Source organism: Wasmannia auropunctata, unplaced genomic scaffold, assembly GCF_000956235.1.
Source record: "Wasmannia auropunctata unplaced genomic scaffold, wasmannia.A_1.0 LD335986.1, whole genome shotgun sequence".
In the NCBI taxonomy this organism is placed as follows: domain Eukaryota; kingdom Metazoa; phylum Arthropoda; class Insecta; order Hymenoptera; family Formicidae; genus Wasmannia; species Wasmannia auropunctata.
In genome coordinates this window covers 187,679-209,517 of record NW_012026904.1, presented here as the reverse complement: position 1 = coordinate 209,517, position 21,839 = coordinate 187,679, and the positions used below count along the sequence as shown (strand labels likewise).

Genomic DNA, 21,839 nt, shown 5'->3' with positions numbered 1-21,839 from the left:
TTATTGTACGCTAATGATCGTTATCGATATTTCATGCCGTACTGTTTCAAACACCGTACTTAACATCGACGAAGTACTTATATATATTTTACGCTATAAAGATCAGTGATTTTTTACGATTAACCGAACGACGCCGCCGCCGTCGTCGTCGCCGTCTGAAATCCGCGACGCAAACGATCCGGGAGAGTGTCACCATCGATCGACAAACCCGCGACTCACGTCGCGACACGTGTCAGTGTGCTTAGCCTCTACTGTGTTTTCTCTCTCTCTCTCTCTCTTTTCTCTTTCTTCACTACGTAATATAATATACCAGCTAGAAAAGGATCTTAATAATTTATATAGAAAATGTACAAGAAAATCTACATTCAACGAACGCGTGTGATATTTCTATATGAGTACGGTACGACGCGCGATAATCGAACGAGTGAAGAATAAATAAATTAAAACAAAAGTCGCGAGAGAGGGAGGGGAAGCCTGGGGACGAGTTTTGTGCCATATTTACGATCGAGCGATCCGCCGTGTTGCAAAAAAAAAAGAAAACGACGCGCAATGCAATAATTGAACTCTTAATTTAATTCTACCTTGTATAGAACTTTAAGACAAGAGTTGTAAAGAAGACATTTGTCTCTCTCTCTCTCTCTCTCTTTTTTTCTCTACCTCATTGAATAGATCATTTAACAAAGACATTCGCTGTTCGGTTTCTCGTCACGCCTGCTCAGTCGATTTGCGAAACGCGTGGCCATGTACACATCACTTTCGATTACGACGTGCGTATCCGTCTCTCGGCGCGAATGCCGTACGTTCCAATTTTAGATGGGCGCATCTCGCTCGCGCTGGAAGAAGCGTTTAAGCCGAGCAAAACGGATGCTCGTTAACGGCTTAAATCCGTACGCCTCGAATTCCTAATAGCCGCCCTTAGAACCGAATGTGTCGGGGCCGATTTATCTCACGGATGAACCGACGATGTCTCCGTTGTACATACAAGATACGCCGCGCGACATGCTTTAGCATGCTCATCAAATACAAACAAATCAACACATTTAGGAATTTCAAATGCCGTTGATAAATCGAATTTGCAGAAGCGGAGTGATATTCACGCCGCTTTGCGTTGATATGTACACAAATCTTAGATACCTAATGTTTGCGTGCAGAAGCTTGGTAAAGAGTCAAATAAAACAATAAAGGATTCAAGAGCTGTGTTTAAAGATCTTCCATCTTAGCAAACGTTTACTCAGCAATACTAAAACGTGGTCATTATCTTTATGTCGAGAGAACGCTGTTGAAAGAGATTGATGCTGTAGAAACTAGAAAGTATAAAGATCGTGCTACTTTTTATTTACGATTTTTTAAAGAATCTGTACTTGATTTTCTTTGAAAAAATATCGAGAATAATTTGAATACCTTATAAGTAATTGATAATTAAAGGTTTTCGAAAACCAACGAGAGCTATAAAGAAATATTAGAAATTTTTTTTTAATTTCAAATGAACTTTTATAAATTTGTAATTTGAAAATTGGTTATCAAGATATTTAATATTGCATTGGAAAAATTTACAACAAAGAATTTTTTTTTAAAGAAGAAATAATCTTTTCAAATAATTATCTTTCTACTAAATTTCTACTGATTTACCTCTAATATTATTTCTGCTAAAGAAAAATCTCCAAAACGAAGAGAGATGAAGCGTAATCCTGTTTTATATCCCGGTGATGTTTAACGCCGAATAAACGAGAGTCACATTTTCTGGCAAGACGATCAAAACGATAACGCTTCTCAGCTTCCGATGTATACGATATACCCTTAATGATAATATATAACGGTTAAATATATTTTACGTCCGGCGAAACGTATCTTCGCTTATCTACTTGCTTCGCGTCCGATTTTCGTTTCTCCTTTTGCCTCTCTCGTGGTTTCATTGGATTCTCGCGCTGTTTCCCTCTCACGCCCACTTTCTCCATGTGCACCGGCTCTCAAGACACAAGGCGGCCGCGAATAAATCAGATTTGAAATGGCTAGACATGGTACATGTACGTACGCATTTTGCGCTTGTCTACTCGAGACCGGCCTTTTAGTACCGATGGCGATACGAGCCCTCCGGTACTGGACGCGGTTAAATCATGCTTCCGTAGCAGGTGTGCCGCGGTTTTCTCAGGAATAAAGTCGAGGTGTACATATTATCACACGTACCTTCACCTCACTATTACTACCCCGCGACGTCGAAACATCGCTGTGGTGCATAATTTGCGGTCATACATTGCGTAATTTTATTATAGCAAGATTATTCTTCGTGCAGCGTATTGCATATTTAACTTTTGAAACACTTTTGGAAAAAAAGGACTAAATAATTAAATAAAATAATAATAAAATATAAAATTAATTATAACAGTTAATCAGTACGTCTGTGAGTCTTTTTTTCAAAGAAGTGAAACTTAAGAGCAGCAAAATAGAGACGGATTTAGAAACGGGTCTCATAAGCAAAGATTCGAGAAATTATGACTTTTATCCTATTACCTTACAATTTCGCTAACGTAGCAAAACTATTAATCCATAAAGAAACAAAAGCAGGAATTGAATTTGTCCTCAAACGGGAGTTTTGCTTTGCGTGTGCCCCTTTTTCAATCTTCACTTCAATTTTCGCTCATAAGCAATATAAAAAGGGAATGAACGAGATTAAAGACATCGTGCATCAGCGATGCGTGCGATTTTCGAAATTGATTTCGCTTTGCCGAATCTATTAAGCTTTAATGATAGTACCTTCTGTAATATAGATGCATTAACGCTCAGTTCGTACATATCACGCTCGCATCATATCGCGCACACAATCTATACACGTCCATGTTTTGTATATAGCAAATTGATGTTGATGAATATGAATTACCATCGAAGTGTCAGGAGAAGCGTTTTGAAAGAGCTCGATTATTTTATATGTTATAGCGATATTAATATCACGCGTTCTCTCGCAATCTGCACCGTTGAATATATCGCGTTGCACGCAACTTAATTAAAACCATCAATTTCTATTGATCGCGACAGTGACTGTACGCTACGAGCATTATGATGCGGAAGCGAAGTATCTTTCATTTGAATCTGGTTTCGGGTGCAGGTTAGGTATTAACGGTACAGAAACGCGACGACACATATTCGAACGATTATTCGCCCATTGAATAACGGGGTGTAAACCGCCAGGAACATTATACCGGCGACGATTTGCGGTATTTCAGAGTAATTGAATCTGTCGCGTAAATTCGACCCGACATTTATCTCACGACATTTCTCACGGACGCGGGATTTATCGGGTGCGAACGGGTACGACGGCGAGCCCTCAAAGATTCATGCTGTTCAATAAATCGCTTGTCACGGGAGAAATGTCGCGCAACAAATGTCAGGAGTGAATCGACATCGTGGAATGCGCTTGCTCTACAGAGACGTTATAATAGGTACTTTGTCCGAACAGCGAATTGCTATGTTAATAGAATGAAAAACTTACGACTAGTTTCCATTTCATTCAACAGATGTGTGTGCTTGGCGAGAGTCCGGGCAAAGTTTAATTAGAGTTCTTTGGAGTGAAACGAAAAGGTAGAAAGAAATCCACAAACGATGCTACAGTCGATTGATTGTACTGATCATCTGATTTTAGTGCTCATTCCAGCGTACCATCTTGAACGATTGATCGCGCCTGTGGATCGCTTCAGGGTTTTATTTCGCGACGAGATGATCGCCTTCGCGCGCAATCTCTTTCTACACACGTGCATTGCTCGCGTTATTTCGCGGGGCGGATGCGCTCGTCTTGAAAAAAATCGCTGCTCCCCCTTTCGTCCTCCTTCCTCGTATCTTGCTTTCGACGATAGGATCGTCGGTGAATACCGCGCGTAAAACAAAATCGGCACCCCGATACCGGTATTCGCGGTCGGGAAATCAAGATATGCAGGTTCCTACGAACACGGTTGGGAGGGGATTGACTTCTCTCTTTTTCTCTCTCTCTCTCTCTCTCTCTCTCCTCTCTCTTTCTTTCTTTCTTCTTTCTCTCTCCTTTCATTCACCCTTTTTCTCTCTTTCTCTCTTTCTCTCTCTCTCATTTTTTTCTCTCATTCTCACATACACTGCACGAACACATACATACATGCACACACTTCCTCGTTCTCTCTCTCTCTCTCTCTCTCTCTCTCTCTCTCTCTCTCTCTTTCTCTCTCGTTCTTTCACTCACTCTCTTTCTTTTTCTCTCTCTTTCTCTCTTCATCATGCTTTCTATCTCTGCCTCTCTTTCCGCGACGTACGAGCATTTCAATGGCACGATCTCGCCCTTCGTTGGAAACGGCGCATTCGGCGATGCCATTCGTCGCGCCACTCGATGACGATCGACCTCTGTGTCACCGTGAGTCCACCTTGGCCACCGCCGTCACTCTCTTGGCCAAGGATCAAGTACGATCTGCGAACATAACAGAGCCGCGTGTGAGTGTAATCGTGATCGTTGTCCAGCTGTCAGTTGTTGCCGGCCTCCGCAATTTCTGACAGGCAGTTCACGGTCGTTGCAGTCTACATATTATCAGAGTTACCCTATTAGAAACCTTGACCATTTAAATTGATCTCTAAATGAAGACAAGTAGAAAATCAAAAGCTGGTTACGAGATATTTAAAGAACATAAAAAATTAGGAGCTTCACGTGTCCTTAATGTCTTTCGAATGTATTATCCAAGCAATAACGAAATTATTAATAATAATCAAACACATTCAAAGGACATTAACATGAAGCTCCAAATTTTGGTATGCCTTTTAAATATCTCGAAGCTGATAATAATAATAATAATAATAATCGAATAATGATGCGAGTCACAATAAAATACTTACTTATTAGGCTTGATTTTGGGGCATCTGCAAGCCAGATCAGCCGAGTGAACATAAAGGGAGATGTCGCCACGTCGGAGCCTCGAGTTAGGATTTTTCTTGTAGATGAAGTCGATATTTAGAGTGAATCGGATCCAGGATGTGCCTGTTACGCTTGTGCCGGCCTGCGAGCCGTCGCTTTTCTTGTGTCTGTCCGTTATTCTGCCCAGAATAGCTGCGGTGAAAAAGAACATATTGAACATTTCAAGCACACGCATATATAATATATTACCCAGTTATATTATATAATTGAAATAGAGTATCTAGAGCAGGGATGTATTATTAAGTAAAAATCCCATTTTAAGAAGAACGTATTTAAAGCTTTTATTTGTATCTTATAGAATCTGTCATAGTATTATTTTTACGAAGGTAACTACAACTTCGTCTCGACAATAGCTGAAGTTGTAGCTACTTTTTTTTCTCCGAGATTCTATAAGATGAAAGGTATTTCGGTACACTGTTTTTAGACTTTACTTTTTTTTATTAGAAAGCTTTCTTTCATAAAACTTTGACGTTTTACGTTGCAATTAGAATGCATATCAGACGTAATTGCCTTTAACATGGACACATTATGTGTCCCTTTCGTTCAAAAGACGTCCTGAGTTCTTTCAATCTATCGTCGAGATAGAATCGAATGGAGGGCTGCGGCTGGGCACAGCTCTTTTCTTTCCCTCCTGTTACAATCTTACCATCGATCCTGTCGTCCTCAGGACAGGGATACTATTAGCCTTTCGCCAAGGACTAGGGGGGATCATGCCCCTGCGAAACGATTCAGCGTCGAGTTGCATTCGATCGAACCATTCATTACTCGACGTCGGCGTTACGAGTTTATACGCCGTCGTGCCTGACCCCGGAGTTTGCTATTCGAATCATGGTGCCGCGTTATTCTTGACGTCGTAGTCTGGAGATTTTACATTCCTCGCGGGGGAGGATAGCAGAATATATATCTTTGAAACGGAGATGTGTATTTTCTCTGATAGCAATTTCTCCGTAGCAATTTCGCGAATTCTAAAACTGGTATCGTTGAGTTAGTACATCCTTAATTTTAAATTGACTTTTTGTTGAGAGAACGCAATTAATGGACGAAAAACAGAATGCAAAATGCAAAATTATTAAACATTTATGTGAAAAATGTTATATATGTGCAATTTTATTTTTATTCTATAAGCAATTTCTATTTTTATTCTAAAATATTCTAAATATCTTCATTTTTATCGGGAAAAACATTTTTAACGGATAAAGCTCAAAATAAAATCGTTTTATGTAGGTATGATATTTGTAACTAAAAATAATATTTTAAATATTTTTATGGAATATCTCTCTCTTTTTCTTAATTTCTTTTATTTTTATCAAGAATCACGCGAAGACATTTTGTACCGCAATTTCATCTTCAACGTTATAATGTCAAAACCATTAAGAAGCTTTCCTACGACATTCCTCCGCGTGTTCTTCGCTCCCAGCGAAAACACGTGATGGAGGCACGTGTACCAGGCTGTTCTCGATCGGTTTCGCTTTCGCGACGCGGCTATGGGATGCGCGGTCGTTTCGGCCGCTATTCTAAGTCGGAGACAGCTAAGTGCAGACCTGTTGAAGATTTATCTGCGCTGAATCAAACGAGCGGACAGGAGAGGAAGCAGGCAGTAACGATGCCGCTCTGCTCGGCCAAACCACGCGCCGGACCACGCGGGCCGCGGCTCAAAGGCATACCATTCTATTATTGAAAGCCCCGGCACCGTTAAAACGCGAGTCTTTCATTTTTGAACAAGCCGTTATACACACCACCGCGAGAGGAGAGAGAGCAATCGCGGCCGTACGCAAACAACCCTATCCTTTCTTTCTCGCTCTCCTCAATGACGGATTCAGCAAACTCCGAGCCCCAAGTATTATACAAGCCGGGAAACAAGAAGATATTCGAATTTTTTAAATAAAAAAGTAACGAGATTTGAAATAATGTCAATGTTTTACTTATATTTATTACAAAGAACAATATAGTTGCAGAATATGAAAAGTCAATTAGCGCAATTATTGCGAAAATGTAGAAAATAGAATGAAGAATATTATTAATGTATTGCTTATTACTATCTTCTATTTAATAGATATCCATTTTAGATTTATTTTGTAATTTCTCTTAAATTTCTAATTTTTTTTAATATAAATGCGGTCGGGCTTTCTAAAACGAAATCCGTTACTGCCTCTTCTCTTCTCTGCCGTCTCCCTGTTTCTCTCTTTCTTCGTGTCCCTCTCTCTTTGCGTAATGTTCGACTTTTTCGAGGACTTTCGAGAGAGAGAAAGAAAGAGAGAGAACAGCACTCCGGCATAAATCGTTGTTTCACATGCGCCCTCCACACATTACTGGGGCGGGCACACATCTATCCACGATAAAAGCCGAAACAATTCCGGCGGCTTTGTTTTGTCGCGCAATGTTTTTCCACATCGACCAGCCGGGAATTGACGATTGTCTATATACCATTACGTTTATCGCTTCCATGCGCTGTCGTTTAACTCGTCGATGTATAATAATATTGGATTGGGAGTTTCGTGTTACCTGTCTCTTGAGAAAATAACGGTGTTATGTAATATTGGATATAACACTAAATCTTTGTTCTACACTTTGAAACTTCTGATAATTTGAGTTTTTAATGAGAATTAAAAAATATTTCTTTCTGTTTTATAAGTGCCTTAAAATGTTTATCAAAATGTTTATTACTTAATGAAATTAAGGAATTTTGAGATAATATATAGGTTTTATTATCTTAAGAAATTTATTATAATATAGAGATATTGCGTGATAGCTTTATATGTGAGTAGCTAGATCTTAAAGAATTCGTGACATATGCCTTAGAATGAGTCGTTTTATTTTTAGAATTCGAATAGCTGGTTTATATAAGGACGAGTTAATTATAGAATCTCGTTGTGGCGGGATTTGCGTTGTTTGGTTTCTACAGTTCCATTATATCAGAGGAACGAGTACGATTAAAACACCGTTCTTTGTCCACAACATCGTTCGATTAACGGAAACACTTACCGTAGTCTCTTTTGCAGTACTTGTTGAGATTTAGCCTCTTCGTGCTGGCGCGACACTTTCCGCACTGATCTGCAACAAAACGAAGTGTAAGACAAATTACGCCGCTTTCAGTGGCTTAATCAATTTATGGCGGCGCGGGTTAACCTGCGGCAGTTAATTCCCTTGGGCGCAGACGTTGGCGAACGAGGAAACGCATCGTTAGCAAAGCGTTCTTTAATTTGCGCGCGGAATAGAATTCGGTCGGGTCGAGCAATTGTCGGAATTGATCCTTGTGCAGAGGTTATCGAAATGGCGAATCGACTGTTATTACAGTAATCGTGGTTTGCCACACTGAAACCACATTAAGGTCTCACATACAGTTAATGAATAACATTGTACTATTTATTCATGATTAAGACTATTATTATTAAACGGGCATAATATGAATCAAATTGCGTTGAAATGATATTTGTGCCTGTATGAGAGACTTATCTCTTTGTTAAAATTCTTAAAAATAACTATTTACTGTTTCGCATCTATCTTGAGATAATCTTGCATCTCTCGGGAATAGAGATACAGCAAGACCATGGAATATTTTGAAAACGGGGAATTAAAGGATCGACTAAGTGGATTTGGAGACTATTGTGGCCAGTCGCAATCCACAATGGTCTCTAAACAATACAGTATTTAAGCAAAACAGCCTCAAACTCAAGTTATTATACATGAAATTTATGTCATTATTTTTAAAATAATCAATCAGCAATGAAATACTGAACGATATTTTTGATAATTAAAAATAAAATGATAAATAAAAATATAAAAATTTTTTTCAAAAATTAAGTTTACAGCTATCGAGATTTTATTTCAATAAAATTAGATTATTTATTTATTTTTAAGTAGATTTTACTTTAAAAGAATTGTAAATTAAATAATACAATTTTAATACTAATTAAAATTACTTAATGTTGAAAATTGACAAGTTCAAATAGGAAATTCTCTTTCCTTTTTCCTTAAAAATGTGTTGCTTTCATTTCCCAGTAAAAGAATTCACACAAGGTAGTTTGCTAATTTAGGGATAATCTATGTAATAGTTTATATAGACGTAGAGCTGGTGTCAGGAGAGACAATGAACGAGTACGTCGTGACGTCACGGTTGGGGAGCCTTCGACCCTATGTCGCGTACATATTGTAGGCACTTGGATTACTTCAACTCGTCTCGTCTCGTCTCGCACTTGACACGACCCATTATCATCCACCGGCGTATCCATCCATCTATTATCTAGCCGCGACTATCCATCCATTATATCCCATACGGTCAGCGCGTCTCGCAGCCGTTCAATTAATTCTCCGGGCAATATGTTACAGTCCCAACTGGAGGCCAAGAGAGGTGGGAGTCGGTATTGTGGATGAGACAAATTTTAGAACACTTCTTAGACGTTGAGGGAAAGTTTTATGATTATTTTTTACCTAGAAAAAGCGGAATAAACTGAAAGAAACTCATGTCAAAGAAATAAAGAAATAATATAAAAAAAATAATACAAAAATGATAAGAATTTTTGCGTATTTCGCGAATTATAAATATATGCAGTATACGAAGAATATATTATACACATTTATCACATTGTTTCAATTATTGTTCGCGTATAATATATATATACGTATTATATCTTCTGCAAGTATTATTTAAACGAATTATAACAGACGATATAATCAAGTTATATTCAGAACGTTGAAATTTTTATGAAACAAGATGTGAAATAAAGTTAAAATTTCGATTGTGCTAGAAAATGAAGTAAACCTAGATAAATTTGTTTAACCCGGACGTTTGGACCAGAAAAAGAGAACGTGTCCAGAACGTACGATAAGTTTAAGTTCGATTTATCTGGCTATCGGTTTTACTTTATGTTTTCTTAAAATTACGGCGGGGGTCCAATCGGTCTTGAGAGCGAGCGTGGGTAGGCAGATGCAAATCGACGTCGAATGCCAGCCACATGGGGCTAACTGGTGAATTAGCCTGAGCTGCCCACCTGGTGCTGATTCGCGATACCACACTGATGTTCATTCGTTCGTTCGTACGCCGGGACGCTCGCCAGGATCACGCACGTGTCGGGGATTGAAAGCGTGTGATTGATCGGCCGACCGGCCGGCCGGCCGGCCGGCGCGGCGATCGAGAATTGCCCGCGAGATCGCCCGACTGTTGCGTTGATTTATCGGCACGACGTGCTTGGATTTCATAACGCGACGGAGATGGTAGCGCGACGAGGGAGTTATCTTGTGTCGGAACTAAATCTGTTGCGCATGTCCTACATGAGCCACAAACATGAACGACATCCTTGACTCACGAACTAACAAGAAATCTCACATACTGAATTAAAAAAAAAAAATGCATCATATTGGCTATTATTACGAAGCCGTTTAAAGTGGCTTTTAATAAGCGAGATCTTTAAGCTAAATCGATAACTGTCGGAAAGGCTGTCATACAAAGAATTTACGTAAACAGGTACATATATGCATACTATTTAAACAGTTACATCAGTTGATCTATTATTGTTATCACAAGTTATTAAGTTACGATTTTGTATGTAGATAAACTTCTGTGTAACAGCACTGAGAAAAATATTTTAATTGTACTAACAAGAGTATATGGTAGAATGTATTTTGGTGCAATCAAGCAGAATTTCTAGTTATCATGATAAGATATTCGATATTTCATAAGTAGAACGTTTGATAGATAGACTATTTTACTATACAGTATAGACTTTACTATAAAGATTTGATTAATATTTTCCAAGATCTATATAAAATTTATATAAAAGTTAATAGAAACGTGCAACTAGAATTCTGGTTAACGTTAACCGCAGTGCATTCAGTTTTATATCATTAATAAGAAATTCTGGTATATTTCATATAAAAATTAAATTTAAAGAAAAGAATTAATTATACTCTGATAAATCCTACAAGAGCTTTGATTCGTTGATTTTCGAACAGACATTTTGGTCGAATCTAATACCAGATTTTCCAGTTAATGTAACCAGATTCTTTTTCGAGTTTTTCGAGTGTTTGCATCAACGTGCACTAAGTGTGCCCGGTGAAATTCGTTATTATACATATTTGTTTACGCATTGCGAAGCGTCGATACGTAGGAATGAGCGAAATCGAGCAGGAAGTTGGTGCGATAGAAACGTACGGACGAAATATTTAAAGCCGCCGAATAGACAGCGAAAAATATATTTGTTTTCCGATACGTGCGAGAGCAACCGGTTCTTTCGCATGCGCGATGATGGTATTTTACGACTTCGAGCGTCGCGCATCCGGCCCGCGAGAATGGACGGTGTACGGTAAAAAAACAGGGTGAAAATACGGTACGGGAGCAGAAACACTTTTTTTTTAGCCAGGGTAACGTACGCGCAGAGTGTCACGCGGCGTTCTTTGCGTTCCGCTCTTAGAGAATATAGGTACAGCATCAGTGAACGACCCCGCGCTGCGTCTTTTCTTATTTCAGTAAAGCTGCTTAAATCAAATAGTAATTTCATTGTTCTTTTAATGTTCTTTATCTACGTTATACAAATATAAAATAATTCTCTCTTAACGCAAAACTTATATACATATATTCGAAACATTAAATCTTATACTGCATGTACTTACGTAAAGGAGTAATATTTTATCTCGACAGAGATATTCAGTTATTTAATAAGATTTCTCAGCTGGTTATTCACCGGACGCGGGACAACTCGCACACATCTAGCCCTATTTCTCGTTCGCGTGTCGTTTATCGAAGTATACCGCGAAGTGGCCGCCGAGAAGCGCGCCTGATAAACGACCGAGAACGCTACACGAGAGAGACACTTTGCACTCACGGGCGAGTCGAGAGAGATGGGAGCTTCAAGATCTTTGACCCTGGGAGTGTCGGACTTTTTTTGCTGGACTTTATCATAGACCTCTTGTAATATACGCCGAACGGTTAAGCTGGTGAGATACGAGTGAGGCAACACCGCTATACACGCAATACAAGAAGCAGAAGCTGTACGAACGACGAGATATCCGCGGGCATTCTGAGATTTACCTCGTCACATATTTTAAACGTCGGGATTTCTTTTTGTATCGCTAAACTTGATTTAACCAGCTTTGATCTTCCTTATAACATGAAACAAAGGTCGAATCGAGGATAGAAATCAAATGGAAAGATGTGGATTTTATAAGCGAAATGTACTTCCATATTTGAAAAATAGGAAAAAAAAATCACATGTTCGTATATAATTCTATTTTATCCGAAAGAACATTTTACGTGGATATATAAAACTCTCTGCGTTACTTTACATGCAGGTTACATTTATTAACTGCGATTAAATTTATCCACGTGCACTCTTTATTCAGTCTATCGACTTTTTTTTTATTTAAGTCTATCTAGAAAGTGCTGAATATATCCGCGGGCTTCGAATGAAATGAGGTCTTGAATTTACATCTTCTTGTTTCTCAGGTGCAGATTTGCACTAGTCGCGTAGGTACGCACGTGTCACGTCGATCGCGTGCGAGAACGGTCCACGTCGATCCTGTAATCACGATTAAACGCCTTCGAAGAAACTAATCCTTTCCCCGTGGATCGCCGATGCTCAGTGTGGTTAGAGAGGTTTAGCAGTTACGCACTGTCGAAGCCAACAAGATGTGCACGCTGTTCTTATTTATCATTCTCGTTCTTACCGCGATAATTCTACCTCTGTCGATCCCTGCCTCCCGGCTGCTTGATAACTTAATTCTAATTATTAGCGGCGATCTTCTCTCCTGTGAAAAAACTCGATACATCCATGATATTCGAGAGCGAAAAAAAGTAAAAAAAAAAGAAGATGAAAAAGAGATAATTAGCGAGTGTGATTACACGAGCGAAAAGGCGCAAACGAACGTGCGTAAATTCAATTCGCTCCCGGCCGTCCCGTTTCATTTGGGATAACTGGGTCTTTTTGAGACATTTAACATCGGAAAACGGAAATGTAATTTCGATTTATTTGTTATTTTGTTATACATTATTATATCGTGCATAGTGGCGAAAAGAAACAATTATATAAAATATAATTAATATAAAATTGTGATACGTATAAAGAGATCGGGAATGTATAGGAATTTTGTGAGAGAGATAAAGATTCTTTATTAAATTAAATTAAAAGTTGCAATAAAACCTATTGCAATTCAATATTCACATTATTAAAATTTAATTTTTAAAATCCTGTAATTTTCAGTATTAAATGTCTTTGTAAATTAGGTCATTTATTTTTACCAGAAACCGAGAATTTATTGTGGATTATATTTTCCAATAGCAATCCAATTATTGTTTTTATCTGCAAAACATAGTCGAAAGGTTTATGTTACACAAACATAGCTAGTTTTAAATATAAAAGAAGTGGTTAGAGTTTCCTATTTAGAGTTAGCATTGCTATACAATATAACTTATACAAATTTAGTTTATTTTCCTTTCTAAATACGAAAATATATTTTCGGTTAATTTTATTTTCTTGAAATGTATGTTTTATATTTTTGGTCTGAATGGCTCTAAAATCATTTGTAATCATTTCTAACTATCAGCAGTTTGTTTCATAAAACACGAAAAGCTAAAAAACAAGGAATTTTGAACATTGTAGATTTCAGTATACGTAGAAAAATGAGTATAGTGAGCTCTTTTTCAACGACATGCAAATGTATCGAAGAACAAATAATAATTATCTCATGTTATCGTATTCGCTCGTAACTCGTTTACAAATCAGAAACTATTAAGTAATGCTTCATCATCTTTGTAAAGAAAATTTGACTTTAAATCAAGACGTATAAGTTGCAGCTCCGAGTTTTCTTTGTATTTTATTATTTTATTTTTTTCTTCTTATTTTTTTCTCCGCTGCTTTTATTTCAGTGCGCGTAGACATATACGTTTTCGACACAGCTTGCGGGATCCCGTGTACGCACGCGGTACGACCGCTGATACGCGCCATTCACAAGCGTTCTTTAGACGAGTCGCCATTCATCCTGGCCCATTCATCGGCCGACCGTCCCTAAGCGCGGCGACGACGCGACGGTAGTCGGAAGTCGCGCGATTTAGAACGCTGATATTCGCGTGTGCGCGCGCGTGTAATCCGCTTAGATCCAATCGCTGGGCGTCGTTAATACGAAGTGTCCGATCGGGACTTTCTTTGTGCCGTAATCGTCGTCAATTTGTATCCGCATGCGGCGCACAAGCTTTTATTAACCGCGCGAAGAATGCTTTTTCGAAGTTTAGGATTTAACGTAAGGAGGAAATCTTGATTGGCTTTTATTATTACGTGTGATTTTAGGACAGACTATAAACCCTCTTATAATAGCCAAATAAATCGATAATGAAAGTACTTTTATAAATAATTTTTAGTTGTGTTTTATTAAAAGGAAAGCGATATCATACTTACAAACTCTTATATTGTAATATAAAAAAAGTTTTATTTAATTGATATTAATATTATTAATGATTGTTATACATTAACAATTTTATGCATTGTTATTCTATAAAAAATAGTTACAAATTACACGTAAAAAATATTTTTTATTTTATCCGTTATTATATTATTAGAAAGTTTCTGGTATGACCTAACTTCATAACTTAGCAATGCGAGTCCATCCGATGTTAATTTAAGAAACTGACATCTCAGTATCCGTTTAGACTGGGATAAGTTCTAGAAGTTATTTTAACCTTGACTGTGCGCATATTTTTAGTTCATCTATATTCTCGGCGTATTAATCGTTACTGGGAACGGTTACGCAAAGTGATGTAGATTTTTATAACACTTGTTTTTATTGAGCTGGCCTACTATTTCCGTTTTATGAGAGCCATGTTGCTGTCAGTATTAAACACGACATAAAGAATTGGGAGAAGATAGATGTTTGTTAAAATTCTTTAATATCAGGGCGTAATTAAACTAGTTAATTAGTTCGAATACAAGCGCAATTACATCTTTTTAAAAGTTATATACATATATATAATTATAATGTTTTCATATTCGTACAATATTGTAGTCAAAAAGTAAGGAAATGAATGAATATCAAAAGTTGAGATAGAGAATATTATTGCTGTTATTTGAACAATTTAAAAATGTTTGCAAAATGTAGCAACTAAGAAATATATAAAATTTTGCATGTCATTAAAATTAAAAAGTTTTGCAACTTATTTTGGAAAGTAATGCCATGGTAGCTTTAAAGATTTTGTAGATTTAAGATTTTATTTTAGAATAAAAATATGCCACAAGTCTTACTTACAAAATTGTACTAAATATCGAAAACATTGTATTAAATATCTATACTATAAATATTATTGCACGTGCTATTACGAACAAAATTCTCTCAAATTTCATAATTCCAATGCAGCTTCTTATGTTAAACAAGCTTTTTATTGCTTATTACGCGAAAATTGTAAGCGGTATTAAATTATTTTCTAAACTTTTATCTTTGAGGAAAAGCTGAATTTAATCTTGTCTGTTCCTCGGAAAATTCGAGAGACTGCACTTTCATCGACTTATTGTTAGCCTTATGGCGCCTATGGTGTGCGGATTCTTCTCAGGCGACGTCGTTCCTAGCAGCGGACATAGATTAATCTTCCGCAACGCGGCGGTGTTTTCCTTGGCAGAAGGGCCACGCCACGCGCCCGAGGTTTAAAGATGAATTTCGCAAATTCCCGTCGTAGCCGCGGCACTTTTAAAGCCGCCAAGAAAAACATCGATATTGGCACGATGTTATTGCCTTCTCACCGCACAGAGGTGCATCCGTAGATGGATAAAATTTGAATTTTTTGAGATTTATCTGTAACGCGGACGAGGTACTCGGCGCAACAATTAGCCAATTAGCTCAAAGATTTGTTTTGGAAGAAAATGAAATAAAATGAGCTTTAAGCTATGTGAGCTTTAACCTGTGAATTTTAGCGATTTTTCGAAGCTAATGAGGTTTAACGCTACATATTAAAAATTTTTTATTCTATATATTTAAATGATATATATTTAAAAATGTTGTAAATAGAAATAACTTAAACTTGATTTCCTTCTCTCTTTCAATCGTATTCTCGTCGTCCAAAAATAATAAAAGATTGTTTCGCTCGCAAAATCCTTCTTAGATACTCATGTGTTGGTTTATTCTCGTTATTTTACATTGGATATACGTATACACACAATACCCATATTCGTGTGCGGCTGATCCTTCTGCATTTCGCGCTCAATCTGGCCGAGCACATGTAGGCGTCTGAAGGTATTTGCGGAGCGGGATGTGTACCGGTGTTCGTCAACTAAATCCAGAGTTCGCGAGGAAAGATTTCCTGGAAGCCGTCCGGGATAAAGAAAGAAAGCGGAGGTTGGAAAAGAGATGCGGAGCGAGATCCGCGCGAGATGCGAAGCCGGTATATTTCTCTCCACGCTTGCCTCATTCAGGTATTCGCGGAATAATGAGATTATATTGGGGCAGCCGTTCTAAAATAAACTGCAAGTGCAAGTCGCTTGCCGCGGAAACTGGGACGCGCGTACAATACTCACTCGTGGAATATTTTAATATCTTCATTTGACTAGACACAGAGAAAAGAATGGCCGCGAGAAGCCCTAGGATTAAACTGGGGAAAAGGGCACGCAATATACCCTTATACGTGTGGGAACATATTGCATAATTTAACCAACCTTTGACTCCTGCTATATATTATTATTATTTTTATTTCAAGAGAAAGATCCAAGTTGGCCAAGTTTTTTTTTTAATTTTTAAGCCACACGTGTTAAGACTCTTTTCACGTTGAAGTTGGGACATTTGTACGTGTATATAGTCGAGAGGATATATAATACTTTTGAAAACCGTCCAGAATCTTCGGGCTTTTCTCATAAATCCGACATCGCCTTCCGTTCGCAGGAAGCAGAACAGGAGATTGCTTCGAAATCAATTTACTTTGACGTAATTCATCTCCGCGGTCTGTTTGAAAGGGTCAGAACCATCCCTTGTCTCGAAACTAAAAGCTGGCCGGCTATCAGCTATCGCGCTTAATAATGTTTAATAAAATAAAAGTATCTATATTAAAATTAATGATATTTTCGAGAAAAGCTCGAATTGAAACATGTTTGAATGCGAATCGGATTCTGAATCCAACATGATATAATTGTAAAATGAGAGATTTAAAATAGTGAGCAAATCCTTTTTATTTATAAATCATGAATACGTTTACTATTTAAATTTTTAATTAAAAATCATGAGATTTGATTTTTTACATCGAGAGCAATTCGGGTGTGAATTGTGAAAATTGTATAAAATACACGCGAATGTGGAAAATGTACGTTCGCGATCAAACACACAAGCGAGAAGGATAATGTCGCGATTATATATCGCATAACATCGAATTTTCCGCGAAACAGACGAGTTGTGCGAGAAATCAAATATTTTCCGGATACGTTGCTGCACCCTGGCTTGCATATATTGCGGCACGCGGGGCGCACGTAGCACCACCCTGTAAAATCCAATTTTCATGGGCCGAAATAAACCTTTATCGAATATCGTGGTCACGCGTGGAAATGGCTCGCCCGTTTCGACATTTGCGGCGAAATTTCTGACATACTATATATTCCCGCGTCCACACTCGTGGTATTATTACATAATTACGTGAGCCTCATGGGTGTGGAAGCACGAGCGGCGTTGTATTAACAACATAAATGCGGAATTTGCGCCCCGCGTGCGCTCCGGCCTGATATAATAAGACGATTGTAACGCGCGTGGCATAAAAAATAACTCGTAAAGTTTGTACAGTGGAGCATTCTAGTATAGTTATATTTAATTTCAGTTGAGAAATTACCAGTCGAAAATTTCAATGAATTAATGATTCTTATACAAATTCGTATTTATCAATTGAGTTAATTTTCGCTTTTTTTCGTCTCCAAGAATGAAAAATAAATTTATCAACGTGAATAATAATATACGACTGTGGCAGAAATTCGCGACAACTAATTCCTATATTGCAATCGATTTTTTTTCTCGGTAAAATATTACGAAATCAGTCTCATAAATCAGTCAAAAAATTTTATAGGAATTTCTCGCATGTGCGTGAATATCGAATACTTCACATCACGTCATACACACACACACACACACACACACACACACACACACACACACACACACACACACACACACACACACACACACACACACACACACACACACACACACTCTCTCTCTCTCTCTCTTCCTCTTTCTCTTTCTCTCTCTTTCTGTCCGTATGCAGTTGATAAGCTACATCCAAAAACATATAACCATCTCTGGATCTACTGAATTCTGTGAATGTAACCACATCACGTTTGCACACGGTGCAATATGCGAGCGACGCTATGTAGTAATAGACATGAAAACGTCGACTTCTATGACGACGAATTCTCATAGTTTATATACTATCTGTCGTTATATGATCAAGAATCACACGGCGAAAAAAGCAAGAAAAGTGGAATGGCGAATATAACTTTTATTTCGAAATTTAATTATCTTTTTTGTTTCGATATATTTATCACATCGTTATAATTATCTAAAAAAAGCTCCACAAGTCGTAAACGTATTAATATTTGAATGATAATCTAAAATAGTATAATAAGTTTATATTGAAATAAAAATATATAATTCTTTTCATATTAATACATCGCGCATATAGAAAATAATTAAAGTGAAATATATTTAAACATTTTAGTTCTACAGATAAAATCATCGTCAACTTTACTCAATAAAAAGTTAAAACATTTTGGTTTTCTACAAATAAAACTAAAATCGTCAACTCTGCTTAATAAAAAGTTTACAATAATTTATAAATTAAATTTAATAATTTTTTATTAATTATAATAATAATTAAACTTAATGACTTTGTATATTTATGAATCTACAGATCTAATCTGTTTCTCTCATTCTCGGTTTCTCATTCATTTCTCTAAATAAATTTAAATTTCATCATTTAATTGATACAAGTAATGTGTTAATTGTTTCAACTTTACGTAACAATGTTATAACTGTCGCACCTCTCGTTCCCTTGTGTCTCTCAGTTAACTTTGTCGATGTCAACGGCGGCATTGACGCGATTATCCGGAACATGACATCGGATTTACTTTGGCCGATTGCTGATTGGGATATTCGATGCGTCGCGGGATGTAACGGCGAACAATCGCGCGTGGTCGGTTTCTCCGGACCGCGTATTGGCCGATCGATGCGACCGCTCGATCGGAAAGCTCGACCTTACGGCACGGTCGCGGTCGATCCGACGGAGCGACGGGCTCAGGGTGGATTGGCGCGGGTTAATCGACACAAAGGACGTTTCGTTAGCCGGGAATTAAACGGATTATGGTCTCAATCGCCCGCGCCATCGCGATCGATTCGCATTTGCGAACGCGGTCAGCCGTACCGTCCCGTTTTCGTGCCGTTACGATCCCCGTCCGGTTTCCGTTTAGTCCCGCTTCCGCACATCCGTAGTACAGCCCGATAGTTCCGATACATCCCGTCGGCGAGGAAATCCCCGCGAGCAAACTGTCCGACCGAGTGCGCAAACTTCACCGCGAAGATCGTGAGGTTTCCCGCAAACTTGCAAGCAGCTTTATTCGGCTTTAGCCATTCGCCTCCTGAAGTAGGAAGTCTCCGGGATCTATTCGTGCGTTTCCGCGAGTTCTCAAGCGAATCGTGATTTGAGATCTACAAGCAAGTGACGTCATTTCGGATCACTTGTTACGACAGATACATTGTGTATCAAACTTTAAACTCTGGCTTGTCACGTATATTCAATTTTGTTTTTAAGATTGGTCCTCTGTAAGTGAAATCGGCGTGCTCTTCTTTCTCCTAAAAAATTGTAGCTAAACTAAGATATTAAAAATTATTATGATATATAAATTTTATGATTACTTAAATTATTAAAATATCTTTAGTACATTTTATAATTCATTAAGAAAATATAAACGCAATGGTAATCTTAACAGATTGCATTAAATACAATAATATTAGTAGACATCGCAGACGACAAAGCAAGTAAAAACGTGTCGATTTTTATTCTAACGATGGGTGAACGATTTTTGAGTTTCAATTCAATATTTACCGTCGAACTATCGCCGTTACTCTCTAGTTATCTCCACGTTCCACGTCGTGCCTGGACTTCGTAATTTCGGTCGGGCGACTCGATGGCTTCGATCAATAACGTACAAGTTTCTCACAAATTGTCCGGTGCTTGTTTGATTGTTTCACGGAGTTCGCTGGTGATTCGACAAATGACAAATTGCTTTTGGACGGTATTATCATGTTTAGTGAAGCGTGATAAATATATTCATTAACGCTACGTCTAAAAGATATATAGTTAAAGGAATCTAGATTAAGACATAAAGATAAATATTTTCGGATCAATCTTTATCACCTTTGTTACTTACAGGCTCTCTAAATTCGTTTGCAGTAAGTAATTCAGTTACCGCAAAGCAGGGGATAATGAAAACGGTAAACTCGTACGGGGAAGCAATAAAAGGATAATATTCGCGAATTGAGTTCCGCGTATATATACGGAAATCGCGTGCTTCGGTTGTGAAACTATAAAAAGTGAGGGGAGAAGATTGGGAAGTACGCCAAACAAAAACCCATTCCATTTCGCTTCGCGTTTGTCCGGCTTGATTTCTCTGTTTCTTTCTTTCGACGTACCTCTCTATTAATCCGTCTCCCTTCGATCACATCCCGGAATTTCGGAAATTCCGTTCGGTAGCTTTGGCGGACGTGACTGTTGTGCCGTTGCGCACGCGGAATTTTCGATATTTTTATTCGATAACGCCCGCCGGCGGGTGCAGGGCGACCCGTCGCGGGGCATCTCGATTGAATTTCAAACGATATTCAAATTACGTTTAATTTGGTTAGCTACCGGTGGATGCACGTGCGTGTGAGTGAAAGAGAGAGGGGGGGAGGGGAGGATGGGAAAGAGGAAGAGAGAGAGAGAGAGAGAGAGAGAAGAAGAGAGAGAGAGAGAGAGAGAGAGAGAGAGAGAGAGAGAGAGAGAGAGAGAGAGAGAGAGAGAGAGAGANAGAGAGAGAGAGAGAGAGAGAGAGAAAGGGACAAAGCAGATCGAGGCAGCCCGCGCGTGTATGCTCTCGACGCCGATGCTCGCGTGTGGTTCCAGGTTGGTTCGAAGCCGGGAGTGAGATATACGGATTCTATTATCGACCATACGGTTCATTAAAACGGCACGACATTTACAAACAGAGCATCGTCTGTTTCGCTCGATCGACGCCGCGCGGAAAAACGGAAGCACGATACAACCATGTTTCACCGGTCTGCAAACAAAACCATCGGGTAAACGTTACATAACATCAATTTTTTGAGGGGGAGAGGATAGGAGAAGAGTTACAGGTGGTAACGACTATTTGACACCTATCGAAAATCTCTTGTTAAAATAAATTCTTCTATATCGATTCTCAAAAATTTTCGAAATAAGCACTCGATATCAAAGAAATATAGAGATCATTGTCTCTTATATTGAACAAGCAAACTTTCTTTATCTTCAATTTCAATTTAAAATTTTCTATAAAACGTATGTACATATAATACAAATAAACAGTAATAAACTATATATACATATAATATATCTATATTTCCAAATATAAAATACATATTAAGGAAGCACAAATATTTAAAATAAGTTGATAACACAAATTTACTTACAATACTTTTAATTATTTCTGACAAATAAATTGCAAAAATACATGAGCAGATTAAAAAAGTACGGCTGACAATATATATAATATGATATGCAAAGAGGTGAATTCATGTGATGTAGTAGTCTATAGAGTAGTCTATTTTGTTGTTTTAATTCACGACGTAAAAATGCGTAACGCTTCAATTTTTCAGCGTTACAAGTTCCGCATTCGGGGGTCCGTGGTTCGCGATAGCGCGGCTTTTAAAATTATTTACCTCTTCGATATTCGATAACGCGTTATCG

General features: G+C 38.0%; 1 protein-coding gene and 1 long non-coding RNA gene across 9 annotated transcripts in view; one reads left to right on the top strand and one right to left on the bottom strand.

The window, feature by feature from the left end:
• The window catches only part of LOC105454314, a 147,394-nt gene that overhangs the window by 6,405 nt on the left and 119,150 nt on the right, over nt 1-21,839 (top strand). The gene's annotated exons all lie outside the window — the stretch shown is intronic.
• Nucleotides 4,198-21,839, bottom strand: part of LOC105454315 (netrin-1-like) — a 194,304-nt gene continuing 176,662 nt past the window's right edge. Inside the window, exons 5-7 of the mRNA XM_011696864.1 lie at nt 7,904-7,972; nt 4,843-5,053; nt 4,198-4,423 (exon numbers count right to left, since the gene is read on the bottom strand). Coding sequence (XP_011695166.1) covers nt 4,279-4,423; nt 4,843-5,053; nt 7,904-7,972 — 425 coding nt within the window. The 3' untranslated portion in view covers nt 4,198-4,278. The remainder of the gene's footprint in view (nt 4,424-4,842; nt 5,054-7,903; nt 7,973-21,839) is intronic.